At 41.0% G+C, this 25,193-nt stretch overlaps 1 protein-coding gene across 2 annotated transcripts in view; it reads left to right on the plus strand.

The window, feature by feature from the left end:
- LOC118088169 (FRAS1-related extracellular matrix protein 1-like) overlaps window positions 1-25,193 on the plus strand; it is a 110,583-nt gene that overhangs the window by 83,748 nt on the left and 1,642 nt on the right. For both annotated transcript variants that reach the window (XM_035121449.2, XM_035121448.2), the window contains exons 26-34: window positions 613-814; window positions 3,143-3,287; window positions 8,112-8,241; window positions 8,354-8,426; window positions 13,723-13,872; window positions 16,079-16,371; window positions 18,377-18,556; window positions 21,285-21,400; window positions 24,958-25,043. In XM_035121449.2, the coding sequence (XP_034977340.1) occupies window positions 613-814; window positions 3,143-3,287; window positions 8,112-8,241; window positions 8,354-8,426; window positions 13,723-13,872; window positions 16,079-16,371; window positions 18,377-18,556; window positions 21,285-21,400; window positions 24,958-25,043 (1,375 nt within the window). The remainder of the gene's footprint in view (window positions 1-612; window positions 815-3,142; window positions 3,288-8,111; window positions 8,242-8,353; window positions 8,427-13,722; window positions 13,873-16,078; window positions 16,372-18,376; window positions 18,557-21,284; window positions 21,401-24,957; window positions 25,044-25,193) is intronic.

Raw genomic sequence — 25,193 nt, forward strand, 5'->3', positions numbered from 1 at the left:
ATACCCCGCCCATCTGGCTGGATTTCTCCAGCCACTTTGGGCGGCTTCCAACAAAATATTAAAATACAGTAGTCTCTCAAACATTAAAAGCTTCCCTAAACAGGGCTGCCTTCCGATGTATTCTAAAAGTCTGGTAGTTGTTGTTCTCTTTGACATCTGGTGGGAGGGCGTTCCACAGGGCGGGTGCCACTACTGAGAAGGCCCTCTGCCTGGTTCCCTGTAACTTGGCTTCTCGCAGCAAGGGAACTGCCAGAAGGCCCTCGGCACTGGACCTCAAAGTCCAGGCAGAATGATGGGGGTGGAGACACTCCTTCAGGTATACTGGACCGAGGCCGTTTAGGGCTTTAAAGGACAGCACCAACACTTTGAACTGTGCTCGGAAACGTAGTGTCTGTATTTTCATGCAACTAACTTAATTATTAAGTGGAGCAAAATGCAATTTCACGTTTCATGTGTAATATTCAAGTTGAATACAATGTATAGAACAGGAGGTGGGAATCCTCTGGCTCTCCAGATATTCTCCCTAGGCCATTGGCCACGGCTTTAGAATTAACAAACAATACAAATTCTCCTTTTCACCTTAATTTTATTCCAAATGTGTTCTCTTAACAGGTAGAATATCAAGATAAAATGGTTCCAAAACTCATTGTAAAGGCAAGTCCAACCACTGTACAAAACCTGAAAGATGGGAGGTTTGCAGTACCAATCACTGTTCACAACTTGAAAGTCACAGATGCCAATAGTAGAGATGAGGAACTCGTCTTCAGTGTTCGGAGAGATCCTTTCTTTGGACATCTTGAAAATTCTGGAACAGGTCTTTTATTTCTTTAAACTCTTGATTTAGGGGCTGGACCTATGAAGGTGAACAAACCGAACAGGACAGCATTCTGGGATTAGGCCACAACTTTATTGTTTCCAGATGTAGGTTGATTTTGGCTTAGCCATTGGGTGTATATCCCTCTCAGCCCTGTGGTGGAAGGTTGACACGTGACAGGGTCAAGCCTAGGTTCAAAGGGTCCTCAGCAAGACTCAGGACTACACAGATGGCCCTTCCAAGCTGCTGAAGGAAGCTCTATGGCCCTTGCGACGAAAGTCCTCTCACTTTCAGTCTTATAACTCTGACCTCTCAATTATTAAAAGCACTAACAGGGATTTCTGAGGTAAATCAAACCTCCCACTTATCCCTCTAGCCTTTCTTTAAACCCTCTAGCACTTGTGGGTTTTCAAAAATAAAAGAGAGTCCTCTTCCAGCCTAAACGTGACCAGGTACCTATATAGACTTGGGGCTATAAATAAGACTGTTCCTATGTGCACTCAGATAAGGGTTTCCCTTCACTAGAACCTCCCTTACTGTAAAGCTAGCCTCCTTCCTGAGGTAACTTTATTATCACTCAGAACCTGTCTCCTCCTTTAGCCCCCCCCTTTCTTGGTGCACTCTCAGCCACAAACTAACCTTTCTCCTCTAAAAGGCAGTTTTGACGGTTTAAAAGAGTTCCCCACCACCTGGGTTCCTGGGTACCTTAGCTGGAAAATGAAATAGACGATTACTAATGTGACACTTTAAAGATGGATATTTATTGGCTTGAATCTTAATGGTTGCTTTCTGGTAACATTGGTACAAACTTAACTTCACAGGTAATGTTCTTGGCAATCAAATAACAGAATACCTATCCACTACTTCATCTACTCTAAAGTCTACCTTCTCCACAACCACCCAAGCTCCCACACAAAAAAAACCCCAACCAACAACTGACATAACTGTTCCCCTTTCCATTTAAACCCCATGCAGGCCACGCCTCCCATGGAATGTTGCTGCCAGTTAACCAGGGAGACTGGGTTAACCCTTCGATAGGTTGGTTGTGAAACAAAAACATGACATAACAGTTTCAAATTCGCCACAGCCCTTCTGCCACACACCTTGGCTTTGGTATAGAGACCTCGAACTAGACCCCTATAATAGGGTGCCATATTATCACACAGTTATTTGGGGGAGGTGATGTACCACATCACACACACCCGCCTAATGTTAGACTAAAAGGATTCCACCCAGTGCCTTATCTGCTACCCAAAAGAGCCACTTGCTCCTCACACTGTTATATAGATCAATACTAGCAGGAGAACGAAATAGTAAACTATGCCAATTCTTTCGCAACCCAGGGCTGTTCCTTGACTACCTGCTTTGTGTGCTTCTCTTTCCATTTGTGCACATGGAGAACAGATTGTGTGACTCTTTCATTATGAGCACAAATCACCAGTATTAATGCCATAGATGTGGAAAGGACCACATGATGTATGGAGTGCATGCTTGCCCTTCATGTGTTTTAATCATGTGCATAATCAGCCTTTGCAGGGGCGGAAAGGTTGCACATATTAAAGTAAGCAAAATGGTTACCATGTCAAGGGTATAGGGGACTTGTGGCCCTCTACATATTGTTGGACTCCAAATCCAGCCAGCATAGTCAGTGATGATGAGAACTATAATCCCAAACCCTCCAGAGGGTCACAGATTGTCCATCTCCCTCTTCAGTGGCATCTGTTTCCTGCCAGTTCTGGTGAGGCAGGTTCAAGCACAACGAGAGTTTAATGAAAGAAAGGAATTATCTCACTCTATTTCTCTTCTGTACTGGATTAGTAAAGATTTGTGTGCACACTCTACATGTGTTCAGGCTTTATTATGTGAGGGGAAATGGTTTGAATTGGCAATTTTACAGACCTCACCTGTGAAATTCAACCTATTATTGTATAAAAACATAATTCACATATAAATTAGAGGGCCATTTACATGTAAGTTAAATGCATAAGAGTCTAATTTGTTTCCAACAAGCATGGCAATTATGTGACTCACTGGTTATCTAATAAAGTAATTAACATTTGCCAGCCTCTGCAGCCTCTGAAACACTGTCTTAAAACATTTGTTTGAAAAGTTGCCTTGTCTCAGCTGTCATTTTTAACATGATGGAAATAATTATCTGGAATAAGGTTAGACAGCTTTAAAATAATTTGAGTTTCAAAGCGTTTGGAGCTATAACTGAATATTGTAATGTGAAGGCTAAAAATTAAAGTTACTGTTTAACATCCTGTATAGAAAAATATATATTTACTTTATGCTGTTGCACAGACTCTCTCTTTCATTCTACAACAGGCCGTCTTCTGCAAAACTCTTTTACACAACGTGACTTAAACCAGCATAATATTCGGTACATCTTAAATCCTACCACTGAGGTAACTTCAGATACCTTTGAATTTGAAGTTTCAGACAGAGCAGGCAACACAATAGTTCCAGAAATGTAAGTATGAATATGCTTAATAAGAATTTTCTTACTTACTTACTCCTTTTATATCCTATCTTTCCTACAAGCAGCTCATGTGGTGTACTCTGTTCTTTCCCCTGCCCCACAAGCTATGAAAAGATGGACACTTCATAGCTTGCGTGGAGTTTAACACTGCATGGAAGAAATGGTTCAAGGTACATACATACAACTCTGAATATTAGCATCATACTAAAAGGAACTGGTTGATTCTGTGGTATTCTCCATTGAGAAGGTTTAGTGCCTTTGGTTTGTGGTCCCCACCATAGGATTCAGATAATATTTCAATATAAATCTAGGGAAGTGATGTGAAAAGCATTATAAAGTGTTTTGTGCCCTTTTGTTCCTTATTCCAGCAAGAGGCTAGAACAGCCATCCCCAAACTTCAGCCCTCCAGCTGTTTTGGGACTACAATTCCCATCATCCCTGGCCACTGGTCCTGTTAGCTAGGGATCATGGGAGTTGTAGGCCAAAACATCTGGAGGGCCGCAGTTTGGGGAATGCCTGGGCCAGACCGTAATAAAGTGCTGCTCATATTTATTTTCTCTCTCTCTCTCTCTCTCTCTCTCTCTCTCTCTCTCTCTCTCTCTCTCTCTCTCTCTCTCTGTGTGTGTGTGTGTGTGACATGGAATAGTGTGAGAAACTACAGATATGAAGTGACAACACAGTTCACCAATCCTATACATAGTAGAACTGGTGAAAGAAAGAACTGCAAAAAAAACATCTAGCCTGTTTCCCATTTCACCATCAGGCAGGGGCTTAATATTGTAAATGCATCATTTGAATACTGCAAACAGGGCATCGGCAGAGTCCTTCCCCCCCCCCTACCCAAATATTGGATTTTCCATGGAAAAACTAAATCTGGATTAAGTGGTTGGAGAGGAAATACAGGGTGGCATATCAGGTCTCAACAATGGAATGAGGGGTACCTGTCTGAGGTACCCAGAACTGGAGGAATAGGTCTGAGAATCCTAGCTATAGCAAGGAATAGCAGAGTGGGAAAGTGGAACAAGTCTGAGCTTCCTCCACCTGCTCATATGATACCATTTGCTTACAATGCTCTTCTGGAGGCTGTGCTAGGTGGGAGCACATGCAAGTCTCCCTGACAACAATACCTCTTATTAGAGGGAGCATAATGTGTAAGCCGTCTCTAACAGAATGTCTAGATGAATTAATTTTAATTAATTGCAACTTTTGGATGTATTCTTTTGCTGCAGTGCAGATGTAGCACAATAAGTATTACAGTCCAGGACAGGCCTAATCAGTTGGTAAGGAGTGCCCAGCAGAGGATATGCAGTCTGTGTCACAGCGGTTCTCCCTGCAGTGAGAACAAAACAATCTTTACCAGGGACATTTCAAAAACTCCCAATTCTGCAGTACAATATGCAACCAGGAGCCTTAGAAAATACTGTCTGGGGATGCTCTTTATCCCACTCTCCTCCCATTTGCAACCCAATACATTTTAACTTCTCTGTTGCTCAAAAAATCATTGCTGCAGAACAATGATTTTAAATCCTTGCAAGGTACAGTTTTACTGCTTCTAAAGCAACTCAGAAGTGACTATGAAGCTGTATATCATGTGGACAGAACACACTTTGCATTATGAAATGAAGCCTGGAAGCAAAACTTTTCAGGCTGTTTGTTGCTTGCCGCTGTTGTTATTTATTAAAGTCTCATAGAATAAGTAAACCATTACCATGGCGTCTTAAATCTGCACTTGTTCATATATCAGTGGGTGAATATATGATGGGAAGAAATTCAGAGAGAGGAATGCATAAATACTGAAAATAAATAAAGAGCTCCACAGCTCTAGGAGGAAGGAAATAGCTTGTGCACCTAAAAAGATGTTTTAGGTCCTTAAAATATAACCCCTCTTCTTATATCCCCAATGGATCACTCTGCTCTGCAGGAGAAGGCATTCTTCATATCAAGAACTCTGTCTTTAGTGTGGCCATCTCTGTTGTCTTTTCGGCAACTATTGAAGACCTTCCTATTCCCACCAGGTTTTTGAGCAGAGATTTTTTTTATATATAAATAAATATCTTAGTCTATATATGAAATTGATTTGATGGTTTTTTTATAGGTGAAATTGTTTTATTATTTAAATATTTACAGGTCAAACTTTTCATAAAATATACAGTGGTACCTCGGGTTACAGATGCCTCAGGTTACAGACTCCGCTAACCCAGAAATAGTACCTCGGGTTTAAGAATTTGCTTGAGGGTGAGAACAGAAATCGCGCACCGGCAGCGCGGCAGCAGCGGGAGGCCCCATTAGCTAAATTGGTACCTCAGGTTAAGAACAGTTTCAGGTTAAGAACGGACCTCTGGAACGAATTACGTTCTTAACCCAAGGTACCACTGTATAGCAAGGCAGCATAGAACATGCAAAATTACAGCAACTTTGCGAAAATGTCAATAAAAGTTTGTTGAGGTGGCGGGGAGGAAGGAATACATATTTCAAAGGCCTATCTGGATCACACTTCAGTATGTTTTTGTTGGTGATGATGTTTTTATGATATCCTATGATATTTCATAGGAAGCCATTCATGAATTGGAGTGAAATGAAATGAAATGAATGAAATGCTCCATATCAGCAGAATCACACTGGAAACAGAGCAGCACCTGCTTTTTCTCCTGAGACATTGAAACTGATCTGTAGTCTCAGGGGGGCAGGGACTTTCAAGCTGCTGCCAAGGGGTGACATCATGTGGGACTTCATTTTCTAACAGTACTTCAGAGCCACAAAGTAATGGTGTTTGCCTTATTTTAATTATTGTTTGTTATAAGAGGAATACCGTATATTTTCCGTGTATAATTATAGTTTTTTTTTCTAAAAAGGAATGTCAGAAATTTGAGGGTGTCTTATACACAGATACATCTCCCCACATTTTCTTAAATTGTAGTCCCCCCAAATACATGGGGGCATCTTACAGATGGAAAAATACGGTATGTAGAATGTTATCAGGGTGGAACGGCTACTGAGAATCATGCTCCACAGCAAAGGCTAAGGAATCAGGGGGAAGGGTGTAAGATGAAGCAAAATTTATAAATAGCTTTGAGGATCCAATGAGTAGGATATAAATCTCATTTTAAAAAAATAGCAATTGTTTAAAAAGCAACTATTAAAAAGTAAACCTTATTATGGTCAAACCTCGGTTTGCGACCACTTCAGTTTCCGACCACAGCGGATCTGGAAGTGTTTACATCCGGGTTCTGCAGCGCTCGGGTGCATAGAAGCGCTCTGCGCAGTGCGTGCATGCGCATAAACACTCTATTGGTCTTCATGCACGTGCCCAAGCGTGCCTTGGGGAGCATCGATCTCGGGGAGCGACTGGCTCCGCAGAACCAATTGTGGTCGTAAACAAAGGTATGACTGTAAAATTATAATAAATATATGCATATAAAAGATCACATACCGATTGCTACAAGGAAAACATCGCAGCACCAGCCCTTTTCATAAAATCAGCCAGTTGCTGTTGGAACAAGAAAGACGTCTGCTGAAAGTAGGACAACCAGGAAGAGAGCCAGTCTAGGTGGGGAGTTCCAAATTCTGGGAGAAGCCAAATGCTGGGAGAAGCCTTTCCCATGTACCTACAAAGTACACCTGTAAGGGCAGCAGAAACAAAAGAAGGAATTCCCCGGAAGATCTCAGAGCCTGGGCAAATTCATATGAGGGAATATGGTCTTTGAAGTTTGCACTTCTCTGAATTTTGCAATATAATTTAAAATGCATATAATAGTCAAAATAGCATGCAAAATTCATTATATAAGGGGAAATTTGCTTTGCAAAAATATGTATACTAGACAGCATTATATACAAAGATGTATATATTAAAAGAAATGCAAACTGAAACACTGCTGAATTTTCACAGGGACTTGTTTTTTGTTTGTTTTGAGGTTGTATATGCTTCATATCTTTGCAGGAAGGTCTTGAGTTTGGAAAGAAGTGTCCATCTTTTCATAGCTTGTGGGGCTGGGGAAAGAACAGAGTACACCATGTGAGCTGCTTGTAGGAAAGATGGGAACTATTGACAATCCTTAGCAATCCTCAGCACAAACCAGAATACATTTTAAGAAATATGATTGCTATAGAGAACATGTCTATGGCTTTCCCCTTGAGAATGCACTCTGTTCTAGCAATTTAGAGCCATGGGTATATTATTCAAATCACTTTAAGTCGATAATATATCCCATAAGACACTTTTGACTATCCATTTATACCAGACATCCCCAAACTTCGGCCCTCCAGATGTTTTGGACTACAATTCCCATCTTCCCTGACCACTGGTCCTCTTAGCTAGGGATCATGAGAGTTGTAGGCCAAAACATCTGGAGGGCCCGCAGTTTGGGGATGCCTGATTTATACACATGTTTAATGTAGTAAAGGAGCAGTAAGAGCATGAATGTTTTGTTTTTCTAATTGCTTACTCTATGGGTGACAGAGAGATTCAAATCTATTTTATGTTGAATCTATACGTTCAAGGTCTGGAGTCTAGACTAATTTTGAAGTAATACATTTTGAGTAATACATTGTTTAAGGAAACGGCATAATGCAGGTAAGTGTTACAGGCACGACTACATGCATGCTGGCTTCAGTAATTCCATGTTTCTGGGAAGATATCTTTATGAGGCAGCAAAGCTTTTTTATTCTTCCAGCATTCAATGCTAACGTCAGTTCCTACACACATTTCTACAAGTAGTAAATGGGATTCATTATTCTTTACTGTGCCTTTAATTACAGCAACGGAGATCATTGTGGCTCCAATATAATGTTTTCCTTTTAATACTGTTTCACCATCAGTCTTGAAATAAAGTGGTCCCGTATAGAACTGGCAGAAACATGCTATCGAGTCTGTGAAAACATTGGGTCTCTTCCTATTAAGCTTCAACGAACAGGAGAGAGTGCAGAGCCCTCATTTGTTGGAATAAAGGTAAGAAAAGTAATGAGTCCCTAAAGCTTTTTTTTTTAAAAAAAATGTTCTATTAAGAACATTTCATCTATTCAGTAAGAAGGCTGCTTAATTGTGTGTTCTTATTTTTAAGGTCCAAGAAGTATCAGCAAGAGTTGGCTTGGACTTCAGACACAGTACAGCGAGATTAGTGCAGTTTGATCCTGGTAAGGCAATAATTTTAAACTTGTCTATTGTGGCTTTTTACATTGAGAATTGTATCCAACATTGTGAGTGGAAGGTAGTTTGTACAACAGATCTTTCCCATTACCTCTTCTTTTCGGCATTCCCTTCAGAGGGTCTGGGAAGAAAAGCCAGGTGGTCTTGGGAACCTACTAAGCATTGTGTCTGTGTTATAAAATCCTGAAGTATGTTAGGGAACCATTCCAAATCAGGTGGAGAAATATTGTGCCAGTGGAGACGAACCCTGTCAGGTAACAGCAAGAAAAATTATGGTGTCTAGTTGGCTGTCAACCATGTTCAATTAAGGATTGGCTGCTGAAATCAAAATTTGCTCATATTCTTCAGCAACCCATCCTCCCCACAGTCTCACAACTATTGGCGTATTTGAGCAAAAGATGTGTGAAATGAAAGATGGTCTGGTGGGCATGAGTGACACCATCTTGGTTACCTTCTGTGATCAATGGAATGTTATATTCACTTAGCCTTCTAGCTTCCATTTGTTTGAAACCCCAGGTTAGAAGAAAGTCACCTATGCTATTCTTTTTGTTCTTCTGATGTGGGTCATTTCTGCTGCCATTTGTGATTTGCTCAAAGTGCAATCCATTGCATGTCTACCGAGAATTAATTCTTGTTTAGTTCAGTGGAGTTTACTGCCAGGTAAGTGGGTATAGCACTGCAACCTTAGTTGATATGATCAACTCCAAATCATGCAGAATTAGGTGATGAGACTGATGGCTTGCTAAGGCTTTTGAAAGGCATTGACAGTTGGATAGTTGAATTAGCACTGGAAATTTCATTTTCAACTGTGGTCCGCTTGATTTATTGTGAATAAAGGCATGAAAGCAGCCAAAAGATTTAGGGTAATTCTGTAGTGACCAATGAGACATTTGTAAGCTTCTATCAGGAGAACAGACAATCCTTCTTAGCACTGGAGTCAGGGAAACAATTGGGTGAGCCAGCAAACTCTCCGTAGGGAGCACTCAGATGTGCCCAAACTCAGCACTAAAAAAGGGAGTCTCTTCTGTTACTTTTTAAAACTACAGTGATACCTCTGGTTGCGAACGGGATCCATTCCGGAGGCCCATTTGCAACCTGAAAAGGCCGCATCCTGAAGCGCCGCTTCTGGGCATGTGCAAAGTACGGTTTAGCGCTTCTGCGCATGCACGCAGGTTACAGACGTGCTGAACCCGAAAGTAACCCGTTCCGGGACTTCCGGGTTCGGCGCGTCTATAATTTGAAAAGACGCAACCTGCAGCGGACATGAGATATGACTGTAGCTTAAATGTTGCACATGGCAACATATTCTAAATTATTTGCATTGTTGTGCTGTTACATTGATCACAATAAATGTTGCATGTAAAACACATTTTAGTTAATATCTTGCCACATTTTCTTAATTCTAAGAAGAGAATATTGTTAAAACATACAGTATAGACTTTTCATTTCATTTTGTTGAGGGGAGGAGTTTTGTGACTAATGTAGCATGCTCTACCAATGTAAGTGGTTTTTTGTCCTAAGCTCACCTGATTTTGTTCCTAACATAAAATTTCTTGTCATTTCACCAAATGAGAAAGCAAAACTATCACTACAATAAAGAGTTCTTAACCTGATCTCTGTTTTCTTAGAGAGGTCTGAACTTTAGGAAAAATGAGATATTCTGAGTCACCTTTCATGTCATGCTTCTGGCTGTTTTACTCATGTGTAAAATGCCCTTTTGAAAACCTGCTGCCAGATAATGAAACTTTGGGAAATTATCCTCAACATGATATAGAACATGGTAACTATACAGTGGAACCTCAGTTTATGAACACCTCGGTTTATGAATTTTCGGTTTATGAACGCCGCGGACCCATCTGGAACGGATTAATTCACTTTCCATTACTTTTAATGGGAAAGTTCGCTTCAGTTTATGAACGCTTCAGTTTATGAACAGACTTCCGGAACCAATTACACCCACGTTTCAGTTTATGAACGCTTCAGTTTAAGTACTTCACGATCCCGTCTGGAACGGATTAATCCACTTTCCATTACTTTCAATGGAAAAGTTTGCTTCAGTTTATGAACGGTTACTCCGCGGACCGTCTGGAACGGATTAATCCACTTTTCATTACTTTCAATGGGAAAGTTCGCTTCAGTTTATGAACGCTTCAGTTTATGAACAGACTTCCGGAACCAATTGTGTTCATAAACCGAGGTACCACTGTATATGAAGATGAAAAATGATCCTGTAGGTTGACATTTTCATAGTGCTGCTGGAAGCCATGCTTCTAAGTGTTCTACAGCTGATACGCAAATCATCCCATGTGCCAGAATCCAATTTTATTGGCTTCGTATAATAGTTACCACACTAGTTTAACTTTATTGCTTATTTACAGAAAAACCATTGTTTTTCCAAGGAATCTGTTGGCTAATTGCTATGTTACTTCACAGGAAAGGGTGTAATTAGACACTTACTAGTGTTACCAAGTTAGCACTTGACAACTGTGTAATTTCTTGACACCACCATTTTATAGATTGTTCAGTGGGCCTCACTGCCTCCACCATTAGTGGATTTTTAACTTTTCACCTTGCTGGCACAGGCTGCTCGGAAGACAGGTGTGTGTTTCTGTCTATTCCATCAGTGATACTTTTGGCCTAGAGCAGGCTTTAGCACTATTAATTAAATTGGCATTTGAATGAGGAAGATTTTTCTTCTAGTGTCATTAACACCTCAGTCTAAAATTCTTTGGCCATGATCCACAAATACTCAAGCACAACAACTTGTGTGAACATCCAGGTTTGTATTTCCTTTTTTTTAACCTCCAAATTTTTAAAAGGGGGGCTGGCACATGGAGGTGCTATTGGGGAGCTATGGGGAGAAGCCTTGATATTTCCACATGCCTTATTAATCTCTGTGGGTCAGAGTCACTAGATGGACATAAGATGGCTGCAGTGAAATATATTTATCTATCCCAGTCATAGGAGCCAAATCCCTTTGGCCCTCCAATAAAATATTTGAGGGGGCTGGACATTGCCATTCAAAGTTGATGGACATTGCCATTCAAATGGTGTGTGTGTGAATGATTATGTGGGGGCCTTACTTGCCCTCCATATTTTATTCAAGTTGCCACCCCGATTCCAGTTATTTATAAGACTGTGGAGATGCCTCTTGGACACCAGTATCGCTGCCGCTTACCTGTGTGCTGATGAGGAGCAGCAGAGGCAGGGTTGTGTGAATGCACAAAGGGAGCCAATCCAGTGTTCTTGCTTGTGTATGCATTCAGCCTCACACCCACATAAGCCAGTATTACTGGTATAGGGAGTCTGGTTTTGCAGATCTGCCCCTCCACACTGTTGTACTCTGAAAGTGAGAACTTAGCACTGGAATAGCTAACATCATGCCTTCCATAATTTATTGAACTATAGACCCCATTATTCTTGACCATTGGCCATGCTTGAAAGATCGGTCTTGAAATAACACCAGTCTTGAAAGATCTACGGTACATTGGCTCCCAGTACGGTTCCGAGCACAGTTCAAAGTGTTGATGTTAACCTTTAAAGCCCTAAATGGCCTCGGTCCAGTATACCTGAAGGAGCATCTCCACCCCCATCATTCTGCCTGGACACTGAGGTCCAGTACCGAGGGCCTTCTGGCGGTTCCCTCGTTGCGAGAAGCCAAGTTGCAGGGAACCAGGCAGAGGGCCTTCTCGGTGGTGGCGCCCGCCCTGTGGAACGCCCTCCCATCAGATGTCAAAGAAAAAAACAGCTACCAGAAGACATCTGAAGGCAACCCTGTTTAGGGAGGCTTTTAATGTTTAATAGATTTTTTTTATTTCATTTTTCTGTTGTAAGCCGCCCAGAGTGACTGGGGAAACCCAGCCAGATGGGCGGGGTATAAATATATTATTTATTATTATTATTATTATTATTATTATTATTATTATTATTATTATTATTATGCTGACGGGATTTGTAGTCTAGCAACATTTGAAGGGCTACCCCTGGTTTAGCAATACACCCCTTTTTCTTGCCAGATATGGGTATGCAGGAGAGACCCTTCCTCCTTAGAGTTCTCTTTCTTTCCGATTTGTCTCTGCCCATAACAACGCCGAAAACCTTTCTTAATGAGTTTGCTTTCAAATATAATTTCATCATTGTTAGAGGCTTCAGGTTACTCTTTTCTATTTACTGTAAGGAAAGGAATATATATTCTGCAGTGCTTGGTGCTACAAAATCCTGATAGGTCTTAAGCATGTGGTTAAGTACTTTGTTGAACGGGAGCCCAGGGTAGGAATAAAACTTCATCTGGATCCCGAAATCCTAAAATTGCCCCCGCTGTACTTGCCTGATTCTATTCAGTGGGACTGGTGCCAGCATTGTGCTTTGAAAATTAGGCTATAAGGCTCCTTTGTGGCACTAGCATATTAGAACTTGGGTTTAAGGATATATCACAGAATCATCTGCTGGGTTTGCATGCTGTTTCCCATAACATGGTTGGCTCCTGCTCTGAAAATCCTGGAGCTCCAGGTGTAGAAATGTGTTTGTGGGACAGGATAAAGAAACAAGGGTGAGCAGGCAGGGGTGGAATGTAAAAATCTGGGCACCCTTGATATTCGGAAGTCTTCTTGCTCTTCTTTTCTGCCAAGTTACTGCCAATAAGAATTGAGTTAGATGCTCCCTTGTGGCTTCTTCATTCATAAGTCCATGCTCAACACTTTCACTCAAAATACAGGATTATATGAAAAAGATCTGATTGGGAAAACATCTGCTTAACCTTAGTAAATGTAAAAAAATTAACAAATCACTGCTAGTACTGTAGATTTTGAAGGTTGCTGAAACCCTTAATATTCCTTGAGATAATAGCCCATAATTGCTTCATGAGAAAGTAAGCTGTGACTTTTGGTTTCTAATTGTGTAAAGCTGGGGTTGATGTGGCAGGAAGCAGGTGCCTTGTGGATGTGAAAGGAGGAAGAACTAGGCCTTGTACTGTTAATGAGCCAGCATATGCTACTCCTTGTTTGAAGACCTGCAAAAGAAGACACCAAAGAGATAGCTCTTTGGTAGAAACTTCCTAGACTTGGTGCATTCTTCTGTTGAGTGGTTTACAGTGGTAACACTGCAATTTTGGGTGGTGGAAACAGTTCTTGTAACAGAGCAAGTGTCTACGGCCACAACCTATAGTTGACTCAGAAGTGTTGCTGCAGAATTTGACAGTTTTTATGTGCCTATGGTAAAACAATACAAAAGCTACTTTCAAATGTAACATAGGACTTGTAGATTTAGATCTTATGCTTTTGACAGGTGTTTCCATCAAGATCTGGAATATCCTCCTTCAGGATGATGGCCTTGAAGAGAACAATGAAGTGTTTAAAATAACACTGAACAAGCCTAAAAATGCAATCCTGGGACACAAGAGGGAACTGACTGTTGAAATTCTCGATCCAAAGGCTGGTAAGACAAGTTGCTGAATACATCTTCAGGAAGAACCAACCAAGTCATTGCCTTTCTGGTCCATCAAATTTCCAAGTGCCACTTTAGTGTGCTGAGGGTTTCTTCTCATTTTAGTTCTGTGATCAGCATCTTTCAGGATAGCCAGTGAGATTATGATTATAAATTGAGGTGGGAAACATTCACCCTGAGGGCCACATTTCCTTCTAAGGCAGAGACTTTCAACCTGCTTGGGTCCACGGCTCCCTTGACCAACCACATTCTTTCCACAGTTATGTCACCCCTTGCCTGCAGAGCCTCCCTTGTGGGGTGTTCCCTCAGCCTCCTCTCCCCTCTCCTTGGGAGTTCTCTGGGCAGCCATTGCTGCCACCCCTGGTCTCTGAGCTGCCCCCTCTGCCCCCAAAGAAGTGCCTTCTCACACTGCCCCACAGGGGGCTGGGAAGCACCCCCTGGCCAGCCCCAGAGGCACGATTCACCTGCTGAACTTGTAGCCAGGGGTGCTGCAACAAACAGCTATACTTGCTTTTGCATGAGTTTTCACTGCCAGCTTTCTTCTTCACCCAGGCTTTGGACTGAATGTTCCTACTTGTATCTTGCATTTTGTATTTGTTTGTTTTAAAACTGTTTCACTGTTGTGAAATTTAATTTGTGTAGTGTTTTGTTTTTTGTTTTTAACCTGTTTTGCTTTTGTAGGCATATTGCCTCAGAAGTGGCATATAAACCAAAGAAACAGATAAAATAAACAAATAGGGGAAGAAAAAAGAAAGTTTGTAACTGAATTTTTTAAAAAAGCTTTTCATCCAAAGTTTGCACGTTCCTGTCTCAGCTCACTTCTTTTATACAGCTGTGATAGAATTTTGAAACCTTAAACTTCATTTAGAATTTCCCCTTCTTCATGCAGCTGCTCTTCTGCTGAATCAACTTTTACTTAAACAATCCTTGACATTTTTCAATTTCTTAAAAAATATATAAAAAGTCTTCCTGCTAGAGGCACTCTGCACCTTCAATTACAGTCCGGGTAACAATTATTCTCCTTTGGCTTCAAACCACCTGAGTTCCCTACTTAAAGTCACTTCCCTTCCTCTTCTCTCTCCTACTCCTTCAGGCCCCATATGTTTGTTTTCAGCTGAAGTTTCTTGAAGGCTGCTGATCCAGGTGTTTCTGTTAATACAGATCACTTATAATTGAATCAAGAAGAAAGAGCAACACAGCACCAGGCCTCCGACTCTCAAGATGCCTGAGGTCAAAACACGTTCTGGGACAACACTACGTTTCTTTAAAATGTCTGCCTGTCTTTTTATATTTTCAGCTGTTGGTCACCATTATCTTTAGCTGAATTGTAATGCCTTAAGAGTTTGTCATGCAGATTAACAAGAAGTGGGCAGTATATTTCATGTTTCGATATATAAATTCTCATGCTGAGATGAACTACTCACTGTTTTACTCTAGGAGACCCAGAGCGCCTGGTAATTCTGATGCTAAACCAAATTTCCAGCTGCCAGAAACAAAGGCATGGACTGACCCAATTTTGGGTCAAGAGTGACACCTTGTGGACAACAGATTCCCTTCCCTTTTCCTTTCTTGTGTGCACACTGGCCCACTTTCTTCAGTTGTCTTCCAGATTTTATATTTATGCATTTCTTTCACGTTGCTTGATTTGAAGAAAAGAAAGAAACTCTTGACAGTGTAGATTTTTTTGCATGACCCCTTCAATCCTCATCTTCAGCAACCTTCTCGGTCTGTCCTTGAAGGTTCCTAAAGTGATAATTGTAACCCGAGCTGACGTTGCAGTGGCGAATTTGAAAGCAAGACACTGTCCTGGCACAAAAAGCAGCACTGTTGTTTTGGGCTTTTGTCTGCAGCATCTGGCTTTGGGCCCTTTCAGAAGTGAGTTCTCTGAAGATTAAGCTGAGATTGCAAAATTAATCTCATTTGTGGTTTATTTTAGATTTTGACCTTGAATTGCAAAGATTCAAAGACCACCATGTAGCAGCCTCTCAAGGGGTGCTGTTGTGGGGTCTCAACTCCTAAGTTTCCCACTCTTAAAATTTATTATCCAAAGAAATGAAATCACTCACAGAGGCTTCAGGGCCTTTCATTTTCCTCACACTTCAGCCCTCCTGTAACACAAAACCAAAAACCCTTCAGTCATTAATTTTGTTCGCTTGTGCTTCTAAACTCTGCTTTCCTCCTTGTTCATAATTATTAGGCGGCTGTGATTCTTCCACAACATTCCAAGATGGAGGCACTCAAAAGATGTTGGAGAGGACTAGTAGCATTTCAGGAAGTCCGCTGTCTGCTGGCCGTTCCCGTGAAGCAAGCGAAAGAGCAGGTGTCCTTCATGAAGAACATCTGAACAATAAGAATATTCCCTATAATCACCATGGTTCTTTGGCCAGAGGAGATATTCCACAGACAGGACCCCTGCCTGATCACATAAAGATGGATTTCCAAGTTCTTGCTGATTCTAAGCATCAAGCAGCTGAACACAATCCTCCAATGGTATGTACAGCTGATATCTAAATGTAGCAATGACTTATGTAAGATGAAAGGAAGTTATTTAGCCATTATTTACAGTCTAGTCCTATACCTGCTGACTCAAATGGAAGCTCCATTCAGTCGAGTGGGACTTACTTCCAGGTAACTGAGAATAGGATTGCAGCCACAGTCTACTTTAGTAAATGTACAAATCTGGAAACCTGATTTTAGGCTCTTGCTAAGATCCATAATTATATAGCCCCATTGATTTAAGTGGGCCTCTTTTAATTTACACCAGCGAACAATGGAGCCAAATACATTTCCTCTACATTTTTCTTTATCAGAAGCAAAACGGCCAGGATAATGATCCTTCAGCAGGAACAAATGTTATTACATAGCCTTCTCTACTGCACGAGGGCAAAGAACGAAAAGATATCCTATTAATAACACTCCGTTTTCCTGCTGATGTTGCAAAATAGGCCGCCATAAAATTATGAATATCATTGCCTTTCTGGGCGAATTAACTACTTAGAAAACTTGTAATGGGGGAACATGGAAGGATCTGCTAATGAAAGAGAGGAATGAAAAGGACGTCCTCAGTGTTGTCTATTGCATGTACCTGCCAAAGTGGAGCCATTCCCTCCAGTATATATGATTAGTAATTGCATTTTATGGCTAAAAAATTACCAATGCTCTTAATGCCATTCTAAAAATGTCATTAAGAGCCATGCCAACCCAAGAAAATATTTGTAGCCCAAGAAGCTGCTTCACATTTATCTGAGATGTTGCTAAACCAACGATCAGAGCAGGCAGGGCTGCAGGTTCACAAATCATCCATTTATCTCGTTGCACAGGGAAAGTGAGGCGGCAGGGAGGAGAGGAGGTGCCATAAAGCACCATTTTGTTCACCATTTTCTACTGATTATCCCTGCTTGTTTCCCTGCTCTATTACGTCACTGCCACCTTCTTCCACGTGACACAATCCTAGCCAATCAGAGCCGAGACATTATGTAGTTAACATGATGACACCATGAATCAAATTATCCAGCCAAAGCCAGTTGACCAGTTTGTGAAGCTAATTCAATTTTACCAGACTGCTTTCCTCCCTGTGAACAGACTTTGTGATAATGTCACGACCAGAGCAGGGCCGCAGCTGCCTTGTTATGAATACAGCCTATGGCTTGGAAGATTGCCAAAATGGGACAGCACTTTTCAGAGGTGCGGAAAATGTTTGAGCTCCTCCCTCTAACTCAACCTAAAGCACCATGTTTGTATGTTTTTCACCTGCAATGTCTTCTCAAAGCTAGCAACAAGCTGAAATGTTGAAGGAATACCAGTCTCCAGGGCCCATGTGTCACAGTCATTACTTTTCCTCCAAACCTACTGATTAGGTAACAGTTTTGCACTTGACACTTACAAGCTCTGGTGGTCCTATATTGAACTGAACAAGGATTAAGCTCAACCCTCAATCATGTGTAAGGGGTGTGTGTGTAAATTGAGTGGTCAGTATGCACCATAATTGGCCATTGTGCACATTCACCATTTGCCTCATGGAGAATGTACATGCACTTTATCCATGTGCACATTTCTTGGTCAGTATACAGTATATGTAATCTCAACAGGCCTTGGAGAATGTGCACATATGTACTGAATTTTGTACATTCTCTGGCTATTATGCATAATCTCCAACAGGCCTTTGGGGCATGTGCTTAACTTACATTCCCCATAGCATATATACTGAAGCGCAGTTCTATGAAATATCCCTGCAAAAATAAGCAGTACAATGCCACAGAAAAGTGAAGCTACTTGGCCAAAACACATTAACTTGTTGGGTCAAAAACTGAACCCAGGTCCAGAATTCCAGGCCATGCCAAAACCTTTACAATATTTGTTCAGCAGCAATTCTTAGTGTTGGTGAAGTGGAATGCAGAGTTCCCAGCTGCCATATACATAGAGTTGTCCTTGGGGGCAGCGGGGGGAATCGGGAGGGAGGTGTACTTGCTCTTTATTTTTTCTTGATCATTTTCAGTACCAAGGAATTACACCAACAGGAGCTGGTGGACAATTCATCTTGCCATCTGCCATCAGGGCAGCTGCTAGAGAGCCTGTGCCTGTTTTACCTTTTCACCTACAACACCAAAGTGACCTTCCTCAGAGAGATTTGGGCATGAAGAATGAACCTGCCCCATTACAATCAAGTACAAAGCAGGTAGAATTAGATTCCCAGGTTGTACGGCAGCAGGCGGGGAGGGAATCCTGGGTGACAAGGGAAGGAGAGATATATTCTCTAGAGTGCAGTGCATATTATAAATCATTATATTCCTTGCTATATTTGAAATTATATAAAGGCTATAAATCCACAGCAGAATGTTTTCAGGGCAATCTGATGGTTGTGCCTCGGAGTCTCCCAACTAATTTTATTGCCTCTGCTAGAGACAAAGGATGGATTATCAATTAATCAGAACCCACTTTTTAATCCGCAATCAAGGTTTTCTTTTAACTGCGGCGCAGTATCGATTTAATGCTTCAAGAACTGATTTCATGTCCTGTTCCTCCTGCCCTGAACTTTAATAACACTCATAGAAATACTTGTGTGAGTATGCAACAGGAATAAGGAACTTCCCTTCTGCTTCAGATGTTTGTATTATTGCAAACTGAAATGATTCATTATTGCCATTTAGTTGGATAGTGTATAGGCTTGAATTAAGTAGATTTAAAAAAGTAGATTTGCAAAAGTAGATTTAAGATCCTGTGACATGCCCAAGGCTACTTTTGAGCTTTGTGGCTGGCCAGAAATTTAGTCTTGCAGGTCCCACATTTGAACATGACTGCACCATGTTGACTTTCAATTGTAGCCTACTTAACTACTAGATTTTGCTAGGGTTGCTGGGGACTTCTTAGCAACTTCGTTGTTCTGCTTCAAAGACCAACTAAGAGCACATTTGTATGAGTCTTTTGTAGGTCACGTTAGGGATGGGTGGTACACAGTTGGGCTTGACATTTCTGTGGACATCTGTGGTATCTGCAAATCCAGGTCTGGTGTCTTGAGGTCAGGGTAGCCAACAAGTCCTATTGGACTCCAAATCTCATCATCTCTAATCATAATCCATTCTGGCTGGGGTTCATGGAAATTGTAGCCCATCAACATCTGAGGGGCACCACAATGGCTACCCCTGCTATAGGTCCTTGAGCAATATTTGTTCTCTCTTGCTGGGGAGGCAGCTTCTGGGCAGACCTCTTTTCCACTCTCAGTTCCCTAAATGAAAACTTGTCCTCTCAAATGCTATTATGGGACAATTGCATCCTCAGCTCCCTACCAATCAGATCAAAATGTCGCTTGATTATTATAACAGAGATGGGATATTAATTAGGATTTCTAGTCCTGGTATCCTGACTATAAAAATTTAACAAGCTGTCGGAACTGAGTGCAGCTTTTATCCACACCATTTCACAACTTTAAAAGCTTGTTTAAGGTTTAAAAGAATCTTAACCCTCCAGTTCACTCATTCCTACTTATAAATGGCTCTATTAAATCAAAATCTCATGAGGAAGAGAGCAGCACTGAATCAAATTAAAGCCAAAAGTTCCCATATCTTTATCGCCAAATGCCTATGAACAATTGCAACCGATAGCTAAGAAATATTACATCACTACATCTGCATTTCTGCTCACAGTTAGGCTCCTTATTCAATAAGATTTGGGCAATCTTTAAGCCCAAATGAGAATTTCAACTGTGCCGCCCAATCCTACACATGTTCACTTGGAAGCAAGTTCAACTCAGTTTAATGAGTCTGCTTTCAAATAAATCCACAAAGGATGCTGCAACTATGGACCAAACTAGACAATACAAGGGAGACCTGTGACTCAGCCATACTGTTTGCAATTTAAATATAGACTGAAAATGTGATCACGGCAATGGTAGGGCAGAAAGTGCTTGATCCTTTCCCTGTTAATATCCACACACACACACACACACAGCAAAATCACCCCCTTGATTGCTTTTCTTCCTTTAGGGAAAAATGCAGGGGCTCAGAGGAAAAGTAGCTGAAGAGATTGTGATCGGGAGATGTTGCTGATCTGATCAAGTCTGTCCCCTATACAACTGAGGTCAATGAAACTAACTGGGTAAAGAGTGGGTTAGATCTCACTCTGGAGCTGACTGAGCATGTGTTCAGGCTCATAATCAGGCCTAACACATGGCTGTGAGGGAAATAAAGAGAGCCTACTTCACTGCCTCAATTGCATCCTTGAGGAACTGCCCAGCAAAGTTGTTCCCTACAGTCCAGACATCGGTTGCCCCTGACCTCTGGAGTACATGGTAACCAATGGCTAAATGCTTTGAGGAGGAAGTTAGTTGGCTCCACAGTGACTTAGACTCTGCTATTGCAGCCGTGCCGGTTGAGGTAGCCAATGCAATGTTAAGCCCAGTGTTGTGGGACCAGCTCCAGTTAATGTGACCTGATGATAGGGACAGGTTACTTGCAGCGAGTCACCCAGACAACAACTCAGTAGATGTTTGCCTATCCTGCCATATCTATCTACCCAGCTACCCACTCATATGTTTTTTTATTGTATGATTCTTGTAAGCCACTCTGCTATTTTTCTTTTATGAAAAGTGGTTTATAAATATGTTTATAAACGAATGTAAATAAAACATTTCAATGTGCTGTCTCTCCTTATGCACATGCACATCTAAATGTTGCATCTTTATTTCTCACTTAGACATGCCAGCCAATTTGTACTTTTCACACGTCTGTAAACTGCTTCCATACCTATCTTAAGAGGCATGAATTAGGAAGCATAATCTGAGACGCCATATGTGCCCATTTAGGCTCCTCAAAAGAGCAAGAGTATTTTTTTGTGGGAAAGAGCTCAGGCATGAAGTTCGTCAGCGATGTATAATCATACTGTTTTGGGTCTATTTTTTCCCTTCTTAGAGAACTAAATCGAGGAAGTGCCCTTCCAGTTGGACGCTCAGAAACAAGCACTGCTACATTTTGAGCTCCGTTAGAAATGCATCCTGGGACAGTGCTGAAAAAGCATGCAGGAAATGGTATGGGAATCTTTGAAAGAAAAGGGTTGTCACTCATCACTCATTTGTTGAGGTTTGGCCATCTGGGAATGGATTGGAGCGCCCATGGTGACAGATCTTTTTTGGACTCAATGAGGGCTGCAATAGTTGGCATCCCTCACTAAAAAAAATATTCTATTTAAAGAACACGTTTGGGAGTCCTAAGTGGGAGTGGTTACAAAAACATTTGGCCTCACAGAATCATATACAGTGGTACCTCGGTTTTCAAACGTAATCCATTCTGGAAGACCGTTCAAGTTCTGAAATGTTCGAAAACCCGAAAACTCAATATGGAAGCCTCAAAATGGAAAACTCCATACGAAGGCCATGTGGCATGTTCGACTTCCGATAAGTGTTTGAAAACCAAGCATTTACTTCCAGGTTTACGGCGTTCGAGTTCTGAAACATTCATCAACGGAGAAGTTCGAAAGCCGAGGTACCACTGTATGGGCAAATGGAGTAGAGCTTTTGCATCATAATATTGCAGCAGTGAACCTATGGGGAAAGTCAATAATAAGTCATCATTAGTATTTTTAATAAATATGAATACTTGAAGAAAACTTACCGTAGGAGGAACAAAAGAATCTTTTGGCATCATAACATGGGACCCATGTGAGTGCTAAAATAAAAAATTGGAGGCTCAAAACCCTATTGAAGCGGTAGATACTATTTTAGAGTATGTTGGCTGATATCTAATAGAGGGACAGAATGGGTCGGAATGTTGGGATTTCCAAAGGAACCAATCAAATACAACAGGTCCACCAAAAGAACTGCTTTCTTTCACCACTGAACATAAGTCTATGGTGGAATACATGCTTTGAAAGCAGGAAAATTCTGGCCTCATCCATATTCCTGAGACCCTGGAGAGAATAAGCAAGAGTGGTCTAGTTGGGCCTACTGTTAAGCAGTGGCTGTGTTGCTGCTGAAAGGAAACAAAGAAATCTGATTGAAAAACGTATTGGTATATCTCCCTAGGAACAGTAACACCATTTGATTAAAATCCAGGTTTAGCACATTCTTATTTTATTTACTGAATTTATATGTCCCCTTATACCAGGCATCCCCAGACTTGGCCCTCCAGCTGTTTTGGGACTACAATTCCCATCATCCCTGACCACTGGTCCTGTTAGCTAGGGATGGTGGGAGTTGTAGTCCCAAAACAGCTGGAGGGCAGAGTTTGGGGGTGCCTGCCCCATACAGTATAAGGGCCCCTCCAGATCTCGTTTTGTGTGTGCGCAGGATTATTTGTGCTCATGATGGTATTGGGGCAGTTATATGTGATCCCCCTTTCAGAACTGTTTGTGCCCATTCAGGGCGGACACACAACTTCATTTCCAATCAGTGCGTGTCCCGTAACTTCTTGCTGAAATCCTTTAAAATTTCATACTGCGAATGTTCTGGTGGGGTTTTTATGTTCCACTTTGTCGTGCTACAATGCAAGAGTGCCACTCCAGACCGCAATAATGCAGTAACATTGCACAAGAACCACAGAACAGCTTTAAAAAGCAGAGTGATGTGCAGTTTAAAAACATACCCAGCAAACCATTTCCAATGCAATGAAAATAATAATACAAAGTAATTTTGCTTTCCCATATGTGACGAGTTCCTCCTCCCCCCCGAAAGGCAGCCCACTATTTAATTGACTTTGTTTTAATCCACTTTCCTGAAGGTGTTGAGCTTTTTGCCCTGTAACAGGCATCCTAATATTCCATGTAACCAGTTAAAAACCCCATGAGCATTTATGGTCTGTCGTTTTCATGCTTGCTGACAAACTGGAAATTGAAGTGGGCAACAAGGGAATGGTTTAGTCACACTTGTTAATAAACTCCCCACTCCAGCATGAAGCTGGTCTGACCTTGCATTGAAAGCCTTTGAGGATAGTTATGAAAATAGTTCCACTAAACTGAAACAAAATATGTTGGCAAATCTGTTGCCCGGAAAGAACTGGAAGCAAATGAAGGCCTGAAACTGTATATTTCCGTAGTTAGAATGTTGTGCTGTTTACGGTACCTCACAAGAACCGAAGAACATTTTTCTTGTTTTGTTTCCTTCAAATGTTTTTCATAAAGAGAAATATATGTGAAGCTTTAACTTTTTTATTAGATTCAAGCAGGAAAGGGAGAGGATGTGAGGTTTAAAAACAACAACAACTGGACACTGCTTTATTCCATCTCTTAAGAAAAAATGCCTTAAGAAAAAGAGTAATAAGTGAAGTAAATTTAGGACTTCTAAAGAGGAGAGAAGGCCTAATCATAATTGCTTGATGGATAAATTACAGCAATGTGGTCTACATTAAATTGAAAAGTAAACAGCAAAAGCAAGCTGTTTGGGTTTCTTTTTTTGCTGGGAAATGCATTTACAGGAACAGTGCAACCCTAAGCAGGTCTATTCAGAAGTAAGCCTTGTTGAAATTCAATGGGGCTTAATCCCAGGTAAGTGGGGTAATGATTGCTGTCATGATATATATATATATAAGCAATGCAAAAATACCTGTCTTTTTTCAATGACTATTTAAAACAGGGGGGAAAGGATCCCTTTTTAAATTTCTCTTACACTTTCTCCACTAGAATAGCAACAGTACAGTGACGTAGCATAAAGTTGAACAATATTATAGTTTGTAATTCTACTACCGGTATGTGCACCAAGAATTATCATGCTACATTAGAGGGTTGGGAAAGTTAATTCTTTTGTACTATGAAGTGTTGCCCATAAAGTCGAGATGATTCAGCAAATGCTAGATAGAGTTCTTATGAATTGGAGTCATGTGGTCAGATCCATCTTTCTATCTACTGGAGATGACTAGAAAATCAACAGCAATTCTAAATTATGAAAGTGTATCACATTATCTTCCTTAGAATTCCAGTGAGAAAAATGCATTTTCAAAATAAAGTTAAAAGACTGGGTGAAAAATCTTACACCATGTGTAGTATAACTTTTATGGAATAAGTTTTACAATCTCTGACCTTCAGAATTACAGAATATGTTGTCCTTCTGATGATTCCTGCAGAATTAAGGCCTATTTGAATGATACGTTATGCAAATAAGAGTCATTATTAAAAAGCCATGCTAACAAATGTTCTGCTCTCCAAAGGTCAAACAGGCCAAGGCACAAGATGAATGTATTTCCTTTCCTGTGACAGGAGTGAAGATGGGATTGGAAATGTTATTCTCTACAATCAGCCACTTAAAACACATTACCTTTTGATTGCATAAATAATCACACTGAAAATTAGTGTCCTACACCTGTCTCACTTGGGCGATTTTGCTCTAAAGTACCTAAGGTTATTTAATTTTTTACAGTTTCAGAACATTGAATGACTGCTATAAAAGACAATACACATTTCTTGAATGAATTGAAGTGCCAGCCCGAGCCTATATTTTCTATTTTCTCTCTCTTTTGTTTAAAGCTATGACATGATAGCTTCCATTTGTCAGTGCCCATGTGACATTGTTATCAGATTCTCTCCCCCCCCCCAAAAAAACAAACAAACCCCGTAGTGACTGGGTATCATTGTCATGCTTTGTTGTCTCATTTACAGGTCCCAGGGCCATTTAGCCAGTGTTCATTCCCCAAGGGAGATGGCATGGCTTTGGAAATTTGCCAATAAGCAGCCATTTTGGATTGGTAAGTAAAAAAACAACAATTCGGGATATCGTGCCTTATGCCTTGTGCTGTAGGCCTACTTCATTCAATAAATCTAAAAACTTGAGACATGGGAAACCGGTACAGACGGTAGTGCTACAGATCTAGAAGACCATCATGTTTGGTCACAAA

Source organism: Zootoca vivipara, chromosome 7 (assembly GCF_963506605.1).
Source record: "Zootoca vivipara chromosome 7, rZooViv1.1, whole genome shotgun sequence".
NCBI lineage: Eukaryota > Metazoa > Chordata > Lepidosauria > Squamata > Lacertidae > Zootoca > Zootoca vivipara.